General features: G+C 35.1%; 5 protein-coding genes across 5 annotated transcripts; 4 read left to right on the top strand and 1 right to left on the bottom strand.

Annotated features, from left to right (window-relative positions):
* Window positions 1-136: 136 nt before the first annotated feature.
* Window positions 137-1503, top strand: GL218_08457 (Salicylate hydroxylase; the record flags this gene model as incomplete). The annotated part of the gene is made up of 2 exons (XM_033585261.1): window positions 137-390; window positions 441-1503. 2 exons carry the CDS (start codon window positions 137-139, stop codon window positions 1501-1503), a joined length of 1317 nt encoding a protein of 438 aa, XP_033440548.1.
* An 844-nt stretch (window positions 1504-2347) lies between these two features.
* Window positions 2348-3370, top strand: GL218_08456 (5-keto-4-deoxy-D-glucarate aldolase; the record flags this gene model as incomplete). Its single annotated transcript, XM_033585260.1, has 5 exons — window positions 2348-2479; window positions 2527-2551; window positions 2621-2747; window positions 2813-3051; window positions 3108-3370. 5 exons carry the CDS (start codon window positions 2348-2350, stop codon window positions 3368-3370), a joined length of 786 nt encoding a protein of 261 aa, XP_033440528.1.
* A 91-nt stretch (window positions 3371-3461) lies between these two features.
* On the bottom strand, window positions 3462-4568 carry GL218_08455 (D-3-phosphoglycerate dehydrogenase; the record flags this gene model as incomplete). The annotated part of the gene is made up of 4 exons (XM_033585259.1): window positions 3462-3918; window positions 3964-3993; window positions 4041-4237; window positions 4290-4568. 4 exons carry the CDS (start codon window positions 4566-4568, stop codon window positions 3462-3464), a joined length of 963 nt encoding a protein of 320 aa, XP_033440549.1.
* A 621-nt stretch (window positions 4569-5189) lies between these two features.
* GL218_08454 (uncharacterized protein) lies at window positions 5190-6518 on the top strand (the record flags this gene model as incomplete). Its single annotated transcript, XM_033585258.1, has 5 exons — window positions 5190-5230; window positions 5280-5402; window positions 5454-5566; window positions 5742-6172; window positions 6231-6518. 5 exons carry the CDS (start codon window positions 5190-5192, stop codon window positions 6516-6518), a joined length of 996 nt encoding a protein of 331 aa, XP_033440550.1.
* A 1523-nt stretch (window positions 6519-8041) lies between these two features.
* On the top strand, window positions 8042-8946 carry GL218_08453 (2-keto-3-deoxy-L-rhamnonate aldolase; the record flags this gene model as incomplete). Its single annotated transcript, XM_033585257.1, has 3 exons — window positions 8042-8092; window positions 8151-8403; window positions 8459-8946. The coding sequence occupies 3 exons, from the start codon at window positions 8042-8044 to the stop codon at window positions 8944-8946; spliced, it is 792 nt and encodes a 263-aa protein (XP_033440547.1).
* Between the last annotated feature and the right edge of the window lie 4518 nt (window positions 8947-13464).

Here is a 13464-nt window from a genome sequence, read left to right as displayed (position 1 = left end):
CATCTCGGACCCGTATAGTTGATCACGCAATGCCGACCCCGTCCCGATGGTCAAAGGTTAAGAAGCTGACTCCGGCTGTACTATAATGTACGGAAATTCATCATAATTCTGTTTTTTCGACGTATATTGTTAAACTATGGCAGACGAATCGAAACTTCAGATCGCAATCATCGGCGCTGGCATTGCTGGTCTTGGTGCAGCTATCGGACTGAAGCATCACCCCGCCATTGACGTGCAGGTCTACGAAAAAGCTCCAGAACTTAGAGAGATAGGCGCGTCTATCGCTCTTGGGCCTAATGGAATGAGAACTCTGGAACGACTAGGCGTCGACAACGCTCTAGATGACGAAATTGCTTTCCGTAACAAGTCAAAGTATCCTATGATCTACCGGTGAGCTCGCACGCCCCAGTCTTTTAGAATTAGTAGCTAACAGAGCGTAGTCATTGGAAGACTAATGAGATAATATCAACTGATTCCCACGCTGGCGAAGTCGAGTACCGTCACTTGACCGCTCGTTTTTATCGGGCACATCTCCAGGAAGCGCTTGCTAAACACGTTGACCCGTCTAGGATTCACTTCTCTAAGGCTTTCGAATCCGTCACTTTCGACCAAACTATCCAAAAGTTGGTAATTACGTTCGCGGACGGTACGACCGCTACGGCTGATATAATTCTAGGCGCGGATGGAATTCATTCACCTGTTAGAACTTTCTTCGTACCTACCTCTAGTACAGCTTGGACTGGTTGGGTAGCTTTCCGGTCTGTGTTTCCCTATTCTCATGTCGCCAACATCAAGGATCTTCCGGACGAAGCGAACCACTTCTGGGGACCGGACCGAACATTCTTCATCTCAAAGCTCGGAAGAGACCTTTTTACCGTAGTTGGATCGTACCAGGCCGACCCCGACGCCCCGGATGCCGCATACAAGGATTCGACCTGGAACTCAGATGGCGACGTTGACACATTGAGGGACTTTTACAAGGACTGGTCACCACTTGTGCGACAGATTGTCGACGCAGTGCCCAGCACGAGGATTTATCCAAATGCGGCAGCACACCCACTCGAAACGTGGGTATTAGGTGGCGGAAAGGTTACCCTAGCCGGCGATGCAGCTCACGCCCACGGAGGCGCATTTGCAGCAGGAGGTAGCCTCGCCCTCGATGATGCATGGACGTTCGTATCGTCGATCTTATACGTGTTCCCCGAGAACGCGACTAAAAAGCCCAACGACGCAGAAATTCTCAAAGCCCTACGTATCTATGAGAAGACCCGAAAACCACACACAGATCGCGTAATGAGTGTTGTCCACCAGAATAATAAGAACAAGGTGGCTCGATACTCACAAGCTAGGGAGCTGGAGACAGACGAGCAATTAAGGACTCGTATAAAGAACCGCGTGGATCCCAGTTGGATTCACGAACATGACGTTCAAGCAGCGTTTATACAAGCCGTCGCGGATGAAACAGCCGATAAAATCTCGGCAGGGGAGCAGGCAAGATTGTGACCGTGTTTCTCTCTTAAACCGTATGGATAAATCACGATGGATTGTTATAATTTTATCTCATGAAAGTTTATGAATAAGCGCGACGACGCGAAATCTGCGGCCAAGACTTTAGGTAAAAGTTTAACGAAATATCGGGGATACTATATCCCGGTGAGGGCAAGAGGTACATACCCGACCTATGACGTAACCTTTTTATCGTGGGCAATCAATTGATGTCCAATTTTCACGTCATCGCGAATGATTTCATTTCGTTGAAATTACTAAAGTCCATACCTGGTATGATAAGCTTTAAGACAGCTCCTGTTAAATACCTACTTATCTTAAAAGAATATAGTCGATAGATGCTACTAGGTCAAAGCCAATATACCTGCGTCGTAATAAAATGATGACTTGACCAAGATAGGAGAGTAGATCTGCGACAATAGTATATGTCGCGGCGTTCGCCAGAGGACTGTGATAAGTGTTCAGAGGTATTGGTAAGCCAGAAGAGTGAGTATGATGTTGAATGTTGCGGAAAAGGTTACCGCTAAGCCCCTTCCCTGCTCCCTATACCTTCGGCTTTGGTTCGCCGAAAATAAGGGGGAAAATGAAACGACAGGACTGACGAGTCTCGGCAGTGGGCATCCGAATCGTAGTATGTTAGCCGAACAACGAGACTTTGGAAGAATCTAATTTATGTCGCAGTATAGGTAAGTCGAGTTGTGGCCTTAGTACATAGATTGCTAAGGTAAGGTAGATTGATTACATTTTAACCATATGAATACCGGGACTCTATGTTGCCATGAAAGTTGGATGCACTCAGTCTTGTCTAATCGAATATTGGAATTGAATTAGTTAAACCGCCATGATGGAAGCTTCTCTTAACCCAAAACTTCGGCTAAGAAACATTCTCGAAAAAGACCATGTAGCTATTGCAACATTCATGACTCTTAAAGGAGTGAGAGCGGCGCAGATAATTGCTCATACAGGCGTGGACGCAAGTAGAATCCCATCATGTAGTGACCGGCTAATAACCCATTACAGGCCGTGGTAATCGATTGCGAGCATGGTCTGTAACTAGGACGGAGTCATAATAAGTTACTAATTATAAGGGGATGTCTGGCCTAACATTGTATAGGTAATATAGGCGATGCTGATATGCACGATATGGTTGCTGCTGTCTCTGGGTCTGGCGTCTCACCCGTCGTCCGCATACCAAGTCTAGATGGAAAGTTAATTAAGAGAGCTCTGGACACTGGTGCTCAGTGAGTAATCCTTAAGTTTTTCATGTAATTATATATCTATGAAAGGAGCTTACAATCACGGATAGCGGCATCATGGTACCTATGATTAACACGGCTAAAGACGCTGAGCTGGTGGTAAAACTAGCCAAGTTTCCTCCAGCTGGCATAAGGGGTCAAGGTTCGCCCTTTGCTTGCCTGGAACACGGGTTGAAGACGCCCTCCGAATATATCGCGAAGGCCAATCAAAACATTATTACGATGGTCCAAATTGAGACAGTCTCGGCCGTAGAAAACGTCGACGAAATTGCTCAAGTAGAAGGTATTGGTAAGTCGTAAGAGAGCCCCCCCCCTATTTGTACGAATACTAATAGACACGCAAAGATCTCTTGTTCATCGGACCAAATGATCTTTCCCTCTCTCTCCTCGGATACACGCCTGCGAATTTTACAGATACCGCCTTACTCGAGGCTATCAATAATGTTGTCGCGAGTGCGAAGAGATATAGGAAGAAAGTTGGTATACTGTCAGTGGATGGAGAGGCGGCGAAAAAGGCAAAAGAAAGATTTGATCTGATAGTTATGAGTGCGGATGTAAGGTCCTTGCAGGAATGGTATAGGAAAGAATTGAACATTGCTCGATCTTAGGAAGTTCTGCTAAAATTTTCAAGGGCGTAAGACAGTCCTTAATAATATTGGTCTGTAACTTACTACCATAACTACTAGGCCGACTCGTCTACTATACTACTCTATCCCTAGGAGGTCTTCCATCGATCAGCTCTTTCATATGATCAACCATACTTATACAAGTCGCTGTTTGCACTTCTGCTGGAGAACCACCTATATGTGGACTCATCACTAGGTTTTGTAGATCCAAAACATCACCATAAACTTCCCTAGTAGGCGGTTCGCTTACCCAGGCGTCCACCCCCGCGGATGCAATTATATTCTCCCTGAGCGCTATCCATAAGTCTTCTTCGTTAACCACACTGCCGCGTGCAACGTTGATGAGTATTGCAGTGCGTTTCATCGTCTTTAATAACGGAAGCGTAATCAGGTTCCTCGTCGTCGGAAGAAGGGGGACATGGAGGGACAATACATCGACGAGCGGGGCCATTTCTTGAACCGATGCAGCTCGATCGTGGGGGATAGAGTCCCAAGGGGTCGACCCGTCGAGTAGAATGTAAGGGTCATACCTATAACTATGAATGATATACTATGGAAAGGGTCAGGCGGCCTACAATATTATCTTCCCATCGTAGGCGCCGATACTGCCGAGAAGTTAATACATGTTCGATATGCCGGCGAATGAACTCACAACTTCTTCGCCGCAAGCTGGCCGATTCTTCCGCCGCCAATGATCCCAAAAGTCTTCCCTGTAAGTAACGTGACTGAATAGAGACTTTTGAATTTCTTATTCAATCTTTCCCCTTCCCTCATCTGCCTTGATAATTCTATAAGATTCTTTGAGCAGGCACCTACGAGCGCTAAAGACACTTCCGCGACGCTCATAGCCTAAGAGGAGTAAGCAAGTTGAATATGGATATCTGGGGACAAACACATATACACTGATTCCTGGAAGGTTGCATAAAATGATCCCTTTCTTCTCGCATGCCTCTACATCGATATTATCATACCCAGTTCCATGTCGGACAATAAATTTCAGTTTTTTCGTTTGGTGTATTAAGTCTGCCGTAACTCTACTCTTTGCGACGAATACACCGACAGCATAATTAGGCCATGACGAGTGAGATGGATTTTCGGGTTCAATGACATCAGGGAATACTTCCCGCATGTATTTTGAACCTTCGGGATCGAACGTATCAAGAGCCACGACTCTTAACATGTTGAAAGTCTATGTTGATCATTCAGGGACTGCGAGCACATGAACTCTACCTTGAATACATAAACTTAGGTAGACAGAACTTATTCCATGAGTACCTGATCTATAGGATAGTCTGAGATATGTCTGTTCACTGCAGCTGCGGCTGTGGGGCTCCGAGTCCATCCCTTCTTCTATTAGGTATAACACCGAAGGTGCGTATGTAGCCATTCCTCAATATTACCAGTCATGATAAAACAATATGAAAACATGATTTGTAATCGCCCGAGTTATGATGTATATCTAAGAAGAGTCAGACATTGTCTAATGTGCGAGTATAACACTGGCGAGATTCAGAGATATGAAATGCCTCACCTTTGCTTCAATAAGGTACCTAGGTAGCTAAACATGATTTCCATTGACGATTAATAAAGCAATCGGTTAAACTATCTACGGTATCCATTTCTGATACTACACTAGTAAATATCCAACCTACTACCATCTGGCCGATAATATCTAGAATGTAAACAGGTAGTGACAAGAAGGCAACTCTACTTCCTTTCTCCGATAGTTGCAAAACTTCTTAATGTTACCCTGAACAATAATTGACGAAGATAATAAGGTAATTACCTAGTTCCAGATATAATGCCCGAAGAGGACCTCACGAAGAGAAGAGCTGTCAATGCGTATGTTGTTCATCTCGGCTCCTGCCCTTCCATTGTTAACTTTGAAAAGTTGTCGTCGATGTAAACAACGGAAGGTCAAATGCTCTGGTACCGCACCGTGTGTGAATTGTACGAATCGAAATCAGTCATGTATCTTCGAGGAAGCAGACAGGAAGATCGTGATTTCAGAAAGGTTTGTTGTCCCTTATCGAGTTGCTTGAAGCTAATATATATGTACATTAAGACACTTACGTGCCCTTGAGCGTCGGGCTGCTCTTCGTGCTCGTTCCTTGCAAGAAGCTAATGAAATACCATCTGCTATTGGGCGAGAACATATAGAGCAAAACGTGTCCGGCAGTGAGTCAAGATGCACAGAGACCAGTATATATAATATCTAAGAAACTACTTGATGCTTATTTCAATGTTAACTTATCTCTAGCAAATCCTCAACATGTATCTGGCTATATATTTAGTCGAGAACTGAACCAGGCTCTCGCAACTCGAACCAATACACTGTCTGATAACTTGGTAGACAATATACGACCTCCCTATACATTTTCCATCAATGAAGATTGTCAAAATTATCCTTCAACGCTTGGTCTACCCCAACATGACTATGTCATCTACCTTACTGGCATAGTCAACTTCCACCTCCATTCGAATTGTTTATTTTATAACCACACAGTGTCCTATAATAATATCGATAGGCCACCTCGGACGTTGGAGAAGACACCAAGCCTGCGATACGCGAATGTATTTGCCATAGTAGCACTCGGAAAGCTATTACTAGAACGAGGAGCGACGAGCTTCGGACCACCTGGGATTGAAGAATTCATACAGAGTGTTAAAGCTCTCCCATCTAGTGTTTTTCTTTGCCAGGAACCACCATTGGCGATCGAAACACTTTGCATTCTCGCTATCTACGCCCAAGCAGCAGATAAACATATCGCGGCATATCTCTATGTAAGCGCACCTTGTGTAGGTACTTATGCAAGACTACCAAAGTGCTGATACATGGAAGGTATCGCAAGCTATCTCAATAGCTCGATCATGTCAATTCGATAAAAATGAAAATCTAGTTAACGGGCGTAACCCTAACGAACGGCAAATCACTCAGAGGCTATGGTGGACTGCTTGCGTGTTGGACCAAAGACTTTCCATAATGATACACGCAAGCCCTAATTGTTCCATTGAAGAGAATGTAGAACACCTATTATCAAATGAGGAAACTTCTGTTGCCGACGTAGCACTACTTATAAATTTGTCTCTGGGCTATCGATCAGCGAGGGCGATGACAAGTACAAGCTGATCCCCATGCGCTATCCTCCGATATCTAATATGCAATAGTTCACCCCACACACTCGATACGAGGAGCAGAAAACTTGATGCTGAATGAAAGAATCGTGGAGGAGCTTCTGTCTCTGCGTCCTTTAGGGCAAAAAATAAATAGCATACCACAATTCCGATTCGACCGATCGCTACGGACAATGTCCAAGCTTACGGCAACAGTTCATCTGTTATATTGCCATGTTAGTATATAGTTCCTCTTGTAGTATGTTAACTAACTAAATATCCCAGCATATAATGATAGTTGCTCATCCAGTTATTTTGAATGTCTTTATGTCACACCAGCTTCTCGGAAGCTGTTCGGAAGCAACCCCGGAATCTATTATCACGATAATAAGAATTTGCATCAATGCCGCTATTCTTAGCATAAACATAATTGCTGCGCTTCACAAGCAGCACCTACTCGGTAGGTCCCCTTCTACGCATAGTGCTTATTTAACCCTGACGAAAGTCTAAAGAGATGTATCTGTTCTTCAACATCGAGATAACGTTCTTAGCAGCGTTATCATATAGAGTTGGTAATGCTATTCTTTCACGATCCACACAACCCGATTTGATGAATGTAGCAAATGAGGTTTTTCAATGTATGATTCGCTCTGGAAACCTTGCAGCGATACCCGTCGAAGCTAAGCTGAAACGCGTTGGCGAAATTCTCTCTGGTATTAACCCTTCAAGTAATGATATATCGTTTGCGGAAAAGGCTGCTACGATGGCCCAAGATGGAGAATCCCTTAACCATGCCTTCGTCAACTTGATAGATATTCTAAATGCACCAAGACAACTAAACTGCGAACCTGAAACCTCCGTACAAGAGCAGATGGACATTTCTTCAAACGCTCTAGAAACTCAATGGTCACAAACCGAGGCTCAGGAAACACAAGCTGCAACACGCATCATCTCCAACACACCCCCTCCAGTGGTTAGAAGTAATGACACAGTCGGGCCGCTAGAGATGTAAGTCACCAACTCAAGCAGAACGGAGGATGTATATGATTTCAATATAGAAGACTTGGAGTGGCTCGAATATGTACAGTAGCATAGCGTGCCAAAGATAGGTACACAGTGCTTTAGTAGAATCCCTCCTTAAAGTTAGATTACTAAGGATGATACGACGTATACCTAAGTTGTCTTATCATTGTGCAATCAATATATGAACCCTTATGTCATGAAAACAGACTATCGAAGACCGTATCATTTCTCATCTTTCATTACCAGGTAGTATTTGCATTGTACGATGCGTAAGGTTATAAACGTACGGAAGTGGATCCCCGAACGGCAGTGGGTCTCCGAGCCGGAAGTGGATTCCGAGAAATTTAAGTGGCAGCTAAGTGCGTATGGGCTAGAAGTTCAGCCAATATGAAGGCACCGAGAGAATGGCAGGTTTTAATATTTGATTTACACTATGTAATATTTAATACCATATCACATGCTTTTCGAGCAGAACTCTGTTACTTTTATTACATACGCTCTTTTATAGCCCATAAAATGCTGCAGAACAACCTCCTGAGAAACATCAGTCAAGGCCAAATATGCAAAGTATATTCCAAACCATTCATGTTCGATATATATAACGAAATATACTGACAAATTATAGGCGATCGGTGTGAAAGTTGTGACCTCCAATGAGATTATTCTCTTGGCTAAGGCCGCAGGTTACGACTCTGTCTTTATCGACCTAGAGCATTCAGTCCTGACACTTGAGGACATGGGTAGGCTATGCTCTACATCCTTACTATCCGGAATTACACCATTTGTGCGCGTGCCACGCGAATGCGGGCGTGGGTTTGTGCAAAGAGTTCTGGATGGGGGAGCGATGGGTATTGTATTCCCGCATATCAGCACTGTTGGTATGCATATCCCTCGCGATAGTGCAACGCAGAGGCCCTGAGTAACAGAGTGTAGAAGAAGCACAGTTGGCCGTGTCTATGACTAAGTACCCTCCTAGAGGTCAACGTTCCCTCACGGCAGCCTTGCCGCAGTATGATTTTCAAAGGGTGTCCGCGAAGGATCTTATCCCGCAGCTTAACAGTATAGGGTCTACTGTGATAATCCAAGTCGAGACCAAGACCTGCTTAGAGAACATCGATGCCATCGCGGCTGTCGAAGGTGTTGAGGTCTTACTTCTCGGCGCTAACGACCTATCTTTGGAGCTTGGTATACTGGGCGAATGGGAGCACTCGCTGTTTCATAATGCACTTGACACAATCGCGGCAGCGGTAAGAAAGGGGGGCAAGATATTTGGTATTGCGGGACTATACTCGCGACCTGATATATCAAAGCATGCGGTGCAAGTGTTAGGTGCTAAGTACGTTTTAGGCCATCTCGACATAGGTCTTTTGGCTGTTGCCATGAATAAGAACGTGGAGCAGCTAAGCGCATTAGACAAATGAGCACTACAAGCGATTGTATATGGTTTAGATATCTAGGTACCTACCTTTCAAGATAAAATTGGAACCGCATTCCTATTTAAAAATGTGTTAGCTTACCTATAATCATTACATTAACAATCAACTTAACTTCAATGTGTTATGAGACTTGTAGAGCTACACTGGACCCTCCCAACCCTTGTATCGTTTTATTTTGTACTATTCAATCTACACACATTGCAATAGTTGATATAGAAAATTTTAGAAGCACATGTCAACCAGGTTGGTTATAATTCTGATATTAAATGATAGGAAAGGTAGATAATGATTGAGTTGTATAGAATATCCACGTCAAGAAGACTACCTAAGATATAGCGACCGATAACGATAATCTGCGTCTGAATGTATCGTGAAATCTGATGAGTAAGGAAACAAAGTCTAGCTGAAGAAGAATGAGGAAAGGTGATCTTCATATGTGTGTATGGAGAGGATTATAGCTGAAATAACCGGTCTTAGACTCTACTTCCCATGAGAACCATCCTACACACTATGTCTCCGTTCCCTTTCCGGGAAAATGTGAAACCGTCTCTCCAGTTATGGTCGTGGAGACCTGATAGTAGTTACTTTGAGCATGAAGTCTTCTGGCTGGGGATAGTTGAACATAGTAGAAGTATGGTTGCTGACGTTCTGTTCAATTGTCACGTCGTCGTCCTTCCATTCATCTTTTCCTGTTACCGGTGCATTGTACATGAGAGAACTATCATTAGACTTGTTTTCTTTGATGGTCTTCTTTGCGCGAGACATGTATATCACCTGAGGGTTTGCTGGGGGAGCTGTCGTTGAGGGAACTGGCATCGCATTCTCTCTGATGGGGTCCATGGTAGAATTAATGGTTGAAGTATTATCCCTAGAAGGGTTCATATAGGAGTTGTTTAGGTCACAAGACCCTTTACTATCATCTGACATTATAATATGTTGCCACCTTTGGGGCAAGATGATGAATGAGGAAAGACTTGCCCATTGAAGCTATCTTGAATGGGCTAAACTAGTGTGGGTCTATTCTGCCAAGGGTTACCGCCTTGGCAGGTGCACCTGCCACCTGTGGGGCAGTGCAACATAATATCAGCAAGTCCAACGAGCCGAATCAGGCTAGATAACCGTATATATTTAGATTAGATAAACTAAGTCAAATATATTATAAATTAAAACTTACTTAATTAAATTATAAATTTGGCCTAAAATATTTAAGTAGTAATATTGATTAAATTTTAAATAAAATTTTTTTATAATATAATTAATTAAAAAAAACAAAATAAAAAAAAAGGTTTATATATATACCCATTTAATTTTACTATAATAATTTATTAAATCTTTTTTTATAACCTTTTTTTATAAAATATTAAAAATATTATTATAATTTTATAAAATATAATTATTATTAATTTTAATATATATATAAATATATATTTAATATATGTATTAATATTAAGTTTTAACTTATTTTTATATTTTATATAAATAATTATTTCTTTTTTCCCATTTTTATTTATACCTTTTTATATCTTATTTTTTATATTTTTTTTTAACCTTTTTTTTAAAATATTAAAAAATTATCGTAATTTTATAAAATATAATTATTATTAGTTTTAATATATATTTTAATACGTTAAATTTTATTAATTATCTTAATTTTTTATTATTTTATTAACTTTTTAATAAATTTTCTTTTTTATATATTTTATTTTAATAATTTTAATATTAAAAAATTATTATTATTTTAAATTTAAATTAATTAATAACTTTATTTTATACCTAAATATTTAATACTAATTTTAAGCTATTTTATTAATTATTATATTTTTTATTACTTTTATTACTTTAACTTTTACTTTATTATTTTATATATATTTATTTTTAGTTTTTATTTTATTAATTATTAACTTTATTAATTTCTTATTTTTTACCTTAACATTTTTAAATCTTTACTTTTTATATATTTATTTTTAAACCTTTTCCAATACTAAAAAAATTATTATTATTTTAAATTTAAATTAATTAATAATTTTATTTATTTAATTTTTTTTTTAAACCTTAATACTTATCTTAATATTAACAATTTCTTAAATTTTTTTAAATTGTTTAAATATTTTAAATTTTTTAAAATTATTATTAAATTATTTAATTTATTAAAATTTAATAAATTTACCTTATTTAAAATTATTGTTTTTTTTTACTTTTTTTATTTATATACTTTTTATTTTTTTTATAATCTACCAAAATTTATTTTTATTATTAATATATTAATATTTTAAATATTAAAAAATTTCTAATATTATAATTTTAATATTTTGTTTTTATAATATTATTATTAATTTATATTAATTAAAAATACGTTTATATTTTAATAATATAATAAATATAATTAATATATTAAAAATTATTTAATATAAATAAAAAAATTAATAATAATTATATTTTTATTAATTAATTAATATACCATTTATTTTAATATATTTAATTTTATATATATTAAAATAATAATTTAATTTATTAACATATTTAAACTTTTTTTTTTATTAATATTAATATTATTGTATACCTTTAATTTAAATAATTTTATTAATTTTTAAAGTTTTACTATAAATTTATAAAATATTTTAATTACAATATTATTAATATTTATTAATAAATTCTTATACTTTTTCTATAATAATTAAATATTTACTTTAATAATTATTATTAAATTTAAATAATTAATTTTAAAAAATTTTATTTTTTTATTAAAATAAAATATAATAATAATTCAATATTAAAATATTTTATTATATAAATCCTAATATTTTTAAAATTTTTAATAAATTTATTACAACCTAAAATAAATTTTTTTTATATTTCCCTTACTTAATTCAATTATATAAATTTTAATATTATTGTTAATATATTTTTTTTTTCAAATTATTAAAAAATAGTAACATACTTTTTTACTACACTAAATAAATTTATATTTATAGATTTAAAAAAGAAAATGTTGTTTTTTCCGTATTTTTTTACAATATATATTATTATTTTTAATAATTATTATAAATTATTTAATAGTTATTATAAATGAAATATTATTCTTTTTATATATTTTCTATTTTTTTTCTTAAATTTTGTTTTTTAAAATTATTTTTTAATTTTTTATTTATTTAATTTAATTATTTTTTTTAATTTTAATTTTAAATTTATTTTTATTTTAATTAGTTTAAATTTTAACGTTTATTTTTATTAATATTGGTTTGAAATGTAGGTTAGTATTGTTAATATCGACTTAATATTTAAATTTTTTAATTTATTTAAAGTAATGTTGTTGTTTATATAATAGTTTTTTTTTATTATTTTTATTTTTTTTATTTTAATTATTTATTATTTATTTTTTATTTTATTTAATTTGGAAAATTATATTAAACGTTACGTTTTATTTAAAATATAGTTATAGTATATATTATAAAGATTTTTTATAATGTTTTATCGAATAAAAATTTCGAAATTAAATTAAAAAAAAGAAAAAATTGTAACTTTTTATTTTAAAATAATATATATTATTATATTAATAAATTTAATATAAACCTTTTTTTAAACCTTATTATATATATAATATTAAAATTAATATTATTAATATTTTATATAAATAATAGAAATAATAAGGTTTTTAATTAATCCTTTTATATTTATTAATTAAATAATAAATATTATAAATTTAATTATTTAAAGGTATAACACGTTATTATTAAAGAAATAAATTAGGTTATAGTAATAAATTTTATTAATTTTATATATAATAAATATAAAATTATATTAAAAGATTTATTATAAAAATATTTTTATTAATATTAATAATTTTATATAAACGTATATAATTAATATATAAATAAAAATAATTTTAAAGAAATTAAAAAAGTAACTTTAATATCCTTTTTTTTCATATTTATATAATTTAAAACTAATTAATATATTAATTTTTTTAATTTTATAATATTATTATAACTTATTATTTCAACCTTTAATTATTTAATATTAATAAAAAATTTATTATAAATATAAATAATATATTAATATTATTTATTTTTAATTTTATTTATAATATAAGTATTTTTTCCAGTAAAATATATTATATATAATTAATAAAATATTACTTTTTTCTTATATATATAAAAGTTTAATTTATGGAGATTATTAATAATAAAAAGAATATATTTAAGGATAAATTATAAAAAGAATTTTATAATTTTAAAACTATTTAAAATAAAAATAATAATAAAAATTAAATAAAAGATAAAAATGTTAAACTATTTAAAAAATTATTTTATTAAAAAATCTTTAAGCAAAAACGTTTTAAAACTCTTTATTATAAAAATATTTTATTAATAATTATATACTATCTTAAAATTAGGAATAATATCTTGATTATGGCAATTAAATTTATCCACTATAAAAAAGGGTTAGGGTTAGGGTTAGGGTTAGGGTTAAGGGTTAGGGTTAGGGTTAGGGTTAAGGGTTAAG

The sequence above is a fragment of the Daldinia childiae genome (genome assembly GCF_008694065.1).
Source record: "Daldinia childiae strain JS-1345 chromosome Unknown Scaffold13, whole genome shotgun sequence".
Taxonomy (NCBI): domain Eukaryota; kingdom Fungi; phylum Ascomycota; class Sordariomycetes; order Xylariales; family Hypoxylaceae; genus Daldinia; species Daldinia childiae.
This window is presented reverse-complemented; position numbering and strand designations above follow the sequence as displayed.